This window comes from Carcharhinus amblyrhynchos, chromosome 14, assembly GCF_965287045.1.
Source record: "Carcharhinus amblyrhynchos chromosome 14, sCarAmb.v2.hapA, whole genome shotgun sequence".
In the NCBI taxonomy this organism is placed as follows: Eukaryota; Metazoa; Chordata; class Chondrichthyes; order Carcharhiniformes; family Carcharhinidae; genus Carcharhinus; species Carcharhinus amblyrhynchos.
This window is the reverse complement of record NC_137337.1, coordinates 60,751,883-60,757,882: the sequence shown is the minus strand read 5'-3', so window position 1 is coordinate 60,757,882 and position 6,000 is coordinate 60,751,883. Positions and strand designations below refer to the sequence as shown.

Genomic DNA, 6,000 nt, shown 5'->3' with positions numbered 1-6,000 from the left:
CCCTGGTTATTGTCAATAGGACAGGTCTCTCACACATGCATTCGTGGCCCCCAGCAGTGGCAGGCCCAGAATTGCTGAAGCCAAGTAAAGCTATCAGCTAACTCAGTGCAGGTCTGTGTTATTCGAATACCACAAAGTGAATTCTTCACAGGAGAGAAAAAAATATCCAAACGTTACTCAAGATATGTAATCCAAATCAAAATAAAAGGAATAAAGGATCCAAATTAAGGATGATTAAATGTTTTATTTATGAAATTTACAGCTAGATACTCTTCTCATAGGGAAGGCGCAGGCTCAATTCAAGACAGGACAAAATAATTCTATACAATGTCAGTGAGCCAGGTACTGACATTCAACAGCTTGCATTGCATTCAGCTCAATCAGACCAGTCTGGTTACCATTCCCACTCAGTTTTTTGTAAGGAAAAATTTTAATAATTAACAGCTTTCCCCATGTACCCTGGGGGAAGGGAAAGGGGGGAAATGAAGGAGGGTGAAGCCATGATGCAAATGAAACAACTTGGGCAGTCTTTCTGTTTTCAACCCTTTGTTTAAAGATTTCACATTCCCACAAGTCCCTCATCAGATGGTCCACAGAAGATACCCAAAGATACCCAATAAAGGCACGTAACCAAAAGTTGAGGACTTGAATGGGATCCTAGCTCTGACAATCATGATGACAGCTTATGAAAGAAACATCTAGCCTCAAAAAAAAAATCAACCAGAACAACACACAGAAGCAGGGTTGTGTCTTCAGGTTCTGACATTCCCTGAGAGATCAAATTCAGGCGAGGGTGTGCCTTACCTGGACAGAACCCGACAATTCCGCAGCAATCCCAGGAATGTACATGGTGCGCACTGGCACAAATGGGCTTTTGAATTTGTTGAGCACACACAAGATGGTAAAATAACCTGTTCTTCATCTCCCTGAAAAACTTTGTGACCAATTCAAACTCTATAACATTGGGACAGCTGCAGTCCTTCCTTGATTCCGCTGTGCTAGCACTGAGATCGCAGCAAAATAAATACTGTTGTAATGTTACTGTGACACTGAACTTCAATAAGAATCACCACAACTGGGTAGGTTCAACAGCAAAAGCTAATTATAAATACTGCAGTGTGGCAGCTGATGTTACAAATACTGTGACTCTGTTCGAGATGTCTGTTCATACAGAAGGGCAGGGAGGACATTTTCCAATTACATCACACAGCAACACTGAAGTTTTGATAATGTTTGGGGTTCCCTTGCTGCCTGTACTCAATACTATGAAGTGGAATGACCAATGGCATCTCAGCAGCACCAGAAATGTGTTGCCACATTTAGGAACTGATATCATCAGAACAGCGACACTGTCAAGTTTAGTTTCTGCTGTACAGCAGCTAATTAATGAAGATAGAGAGAGGGCGACACACAATCCTCTCTTCATTGGCAGCAAAAGTAAAAATACCATTACTATAAAGGCTTCCCCACTAGGGGTGAAAGCTAGGAAGCAATTGCTGGTTTAACACCATAGTTCTCCTCCCCCCACAACCCCTATGAGGCACCTGCAAATACAAACTCTCCCCTTCCCCCCACCACCAAGGGACCAGCAGGCATTAAGACCTATAACGTTATCATCATTGCCAAGTAAAATCTGGTGAAATCCTGTGTTGGCATACACATTTAAATAAGTGACAAGTAGTGTACAAGAAAGCCAGAAACCATGGGGAAAGTAGTGTTTTCTTCCTCAAAGGCAACCTTTGTTCTCCTTATAGGGAGTTGAAGAGATTGGGCCTAAAACATAACAAGCAGAACAGACAAGATAAAATAACTGGCTGGCACTAAGGATCTGTAATAGCAAATATCATGAAAACCACAACACTGGATCAATAAATACCCCATAATCAATAACCCCAATCAGAAAAACCTACAAATTCAATTTAAAAAGCACTTGATTGTCATCCTCTCAGTTTTGCACAGTTTGATGGGGAAGCAGTCCAATATAAGAGCAGTGCAATCCATGGCAATCATGGACCCCTCAGGCAGGACTAGTTTCCTCTATTAACCACCTCCTGAATAGCAGCAATGGCCCACCAGCAAGGCCGATTAGCCTGTTCAGTCCAATGGGCTACTGGTCAATGATACCTAGGATAATCAGGTGAAACATACAACACTTCTTACTGGTGGGACTCAGAACTAACCATACAGACTAATGACTTCCACAGCTGCTGAGGAATGGGGAACCTATGGAATGACTGACACTCTCCTGTGCAACTGATAAAAGTTTTCTTCGTAGTTAGCTAATATGTTGATGTAGTCAGAGGCAGACATTGTGTGGAGATCTCGTCTGCTCATTCACTTTCCCATGTGGATTTCAGTGGAGGAAACGGATGCTCATCTTCTGCTCAACATCAACCTTCTCCAACACCTGATGGGAGTGAAGAGAGAGAAGGTGAATTGAGCAAGTAGGAACACAAAAGAGAAAAAATAAACTCAACAGATAATGAGGAAAGAGAATCAAACTGGGCAGGTAGAGAGCAGAAAGAGAGAAATAAACTAACCACAGGTGGGCAGGTAGAGAGCACAGAGTAAGAACTAAACTCAGCAATGAGACAACGCTGGCAGGTAGACCGAACAGAGAAAAATAAATTATCAGCCAGAGGGCATAGAAAGAGGCAAACAAACAGCAGAAGGCAAGTAAGCAGTGATACGTCAAGCAGAGCAACGCAAGTTGAAATTGATGAGTACAGGCTGGTCACTAATACTGGGTACAGGTCAGTTACAATTACAAGGGGGCACAAATTCAAAGTAAGCGATGGAGGTAGGGGGGCAGGAGGCGAGAAGTTCAGTAGGGATGTGTGGGGGAAGCTTTTTTTTATACACAGAGGGTGGTGGGGGCCTGGAATGCACTGCCAAGTGAGGTGGTTGAGGCAGACACTTCAGCGACATTAACACTAATCTGGATAGATACATGAACAGCCAAGGAATAGAGGGATACAAGCAATTGGTCTAGATAGGATAACATGATCAGCATAGGCTTGATGTGCTGAAGGGCCTGTTCCTGTGCTGTACTGTTCTTTGTTCTTGAAATATTGTGGTATAAATATTAACAGGTACTGGGTTGTCACTGTACATAATTTGGATACAGTATTGGTGAGTAAAGTCAGTCATTGTATAACAAACAGGTAGAGTTTTGGTGGGTTACATGCCTGTCACTGTACAACTCTGGGGTGTAGTGCTGGGATGCATAGATTTTTTAAATATCTATGAATTGCGAATGAACCAGTTCATCATTTTGAAACTATTTCTTCCAATGCATACAAGCGTGAATTGGGGAGAGGAAGTATTTGGAATGCATGGCTTAAAATGTCCATTGACCACATAAGAACTTTGGTATTATTTGGAGATCTAGGTGAGGAATCCAAAATTATTCACTCCCTACAAATGCCCTTGTGTTTTTAGTATGTTTGAATCTTTTTGGTATCAATTGTCCTTTAATAATCCAACATAACCAACTGCAGCAGAATGGCTAGATCAGTAGTTCTGAAACTGGCCCAAAGATCCTAATAACTTAACAACACTGACTGGATAAGCTGGAGTTGTCTTCCATGGAACAGGAGGCTGACAGGTTATTTGATTGTGGTGTACAAGGTTGTGAGGGGCCTGGACAGAGTGGATGGGAAGGGCCTATTTCTGTTAGAAGTCAGTGTCTTGTTGGCATAAGATTTAGAATGATTGGTAGAAAGATAAGTGGGGAGGTGAAGAAAATACTTTCCACCTACAGGGTGGTAACGGTTTGGAGTTCACTGCCTAAAACGATTTAGAGGCAAAACTCCTCAATTTGTTTAAAGGTGCTCAGGTCGCCTGCTAGAAAATTGGATTAGGCTGTGCTTTTTGGCTGGCACAGACACGATGAGCAGAGTGGCCTCCTTCTATGCCATAATCTTTTCACATTTTCCAAGGAAGAATGTGCAGGGATTTGGGGAGGTGGGGAAGTGGGAGTACTTCAAGTGCTCCTCGTTGTGAGCAATGGAGTGAAAGGGGCTGGGAACAGGGTGGTCAGGGAGGGAAGCAGCAAGTGTAAGGGCCAATGAACTGGTCACAGAAAAGACAACAGTTCACAGTTTTGGGCTCCAGGAATTGATGAGTAAGCTGTAACACTGGATTAGAATACTGTCACTGTATAACACTGGGGTACAATGCTGATCAATACAGGTCTGTCACTGTATAACACTGGGATACAGTATTGGTGAATTCAAGTCAGTCACTGCATAACACTGGGGTACAGCACTAGTGGTTTCAGGTCAGTCACTGTATAACACTGGGGGACAGCATTGGCTGGTACAGATGTCATTGTATAATACTGAGGCACAGCACTGGCTCGTACAGGTCTGTCACTGTATCACACTGGGGAAGTGTACTGATGTGTTTGCCACTGCTCCATACCCTAGAGAGAAACAGACAATATACCAGTTTCAATTGAAAGCAGCAGCGCAAACTGCCCTCATACCTTCTGGAACTCTGTGAAAGAGATAGAAAGGTCACCATCCTGGTCTGCCTCTTGAATGGTCCGGTCTGCAATGCTCCCCAACTGTTCTTCAGAAATGTTGACCCCCACCATCATGCGAAGGACCTGTGTTGACAAAAGAGAATAAACTACAGCTATTGAACTGACCTGTCACACTACCTGCACTGAACTGAGTCTTCCTTTTAAAAGTCAGCACCTTCACATATCAGAACCAATCTAAGTGCTCCCATGTCCCTCCTTCCTAGTGTTTTTCTTGGGATCACTGACAAGGCCAACATTTATTATTCATCCCTAATTGCACTTAAGGTGAGCCATGACGTGGAGATGCAGGCATTGGACTGGGGGTAGGCATAGTAAGAAGTCTGACCATACCAGGTTAAAGACCAACAGGTTTATTTGGTATCATGAGCTTTTGGAGTGACTCAGCTGATGGAGGAGCAGATACATAGATACCCTACAGTGCAGAAAGAGGCCCTTTGGCCCATCAGGTCTGCACCAACCACAGTCCCACCGAGGCCCTACCCCCATATCCCTACATATTTTTTACCTGCTAATTCCTCTAACCTACACATCTTAGGACACTAAGGGGCAATCAACCTAACCTGCACATCTTTGGACTGTGGGAGGAAACCACAGCACCCGGAGGAAATCCACGCAGACACAAGGAGAGTGCGCAAACTCCACACAGACAGTGATCTGAGCTGGGAATCGAACCCAGATCCCTGGAGCTGTGAAGCAGCAGTGCTAACCACTGTGCTACCGTGCAGTGCTCTGAAAGCTCATGATACCTGCTGGACTTTAACCTAGTGTTGAGAGACTTCTCACCTTGAAAAAGGTGGTGGCGAGTCGCTTTCTTGAAGTGCCGCAGGACATCCACAATGCTGTTATGAAGTTTTTCAGGATTTTGACACATTATTGGTAAAACAGCAGTAATATAAATCCTAGTCAGAAATCCTAGTGCGACTTGGAGGAGACAATGACAATGGAGAGGATCATACCCCTATCCCCGGAGGCTCTGGAGGTTAAGTATTTCCTTTCAACAAGTCTTTATTTTATAAAAATGCCTTCCCAGACTTCCAAAGATAAAGCTTGTTGGGGAATAGGTGAATCCATGCTAATATAACAGGACTGCTGGTTGCTGTGAGAATGTACACTAATCCTTCGCATGTGGATTAATGTCAGTCGTGGCTCAGTGTGTATCTCTCATTTTTGAGTCTCAAGTAGTGGGTTGGGCTCTACTCCAGCCACTTCAGCACACTAGTCAGGCTGCTGCTCTAGTGAGGGAATGCTACACTGCAAGAGATGCATTATTTCAGATGAGAGCTAAACTGAGGCCCATTTGCCATCTCTGGTGGGGATGGAAAAGAACCCACAAAATTATTCAGAGTAGGACAGTTTTCTCTGTATCCTGCATTTACCCCCACTCAAAATCACTAAAATTCTGATCACCATCACATTACTATTTGTGGGAAGCTGCTGCCTTCCTGCATTAC

At 43.7% G+C, this 6,000-nt stretch overlaps 1 protein-coding gene across 1 annotated transcript in view; it reads right to left on the bottom strand.

Moving 5' to 3' along the window:
• Window positions 1–224: 224 nt before the first annotated feature.
• chp1 (calcineurin-like EF-hand protein 1) overlaps window positions 225–6,000 on the bottom strand; it is a 29,877-nt gene continuing 24,101 nt past the window's right edge. Inside the window, exons 6-7 of the mRNA XM_080202974.1 lie at window positions 4,490–4,612; window positions 225–2,407 (exon numbers count right to left, since the gene is read on the bottom strand). Coding sequence (XP_080059100.1) covers window positions 2,354–2,407; window positions 4,490–4,612 — 177 coding nt within the window. The 3' untranslated portion in view covers window positions 225–2,353. The remainder of the gene's footprint in view (window positions 2,408–4,489; window positions 4,613–6,000) is intronic.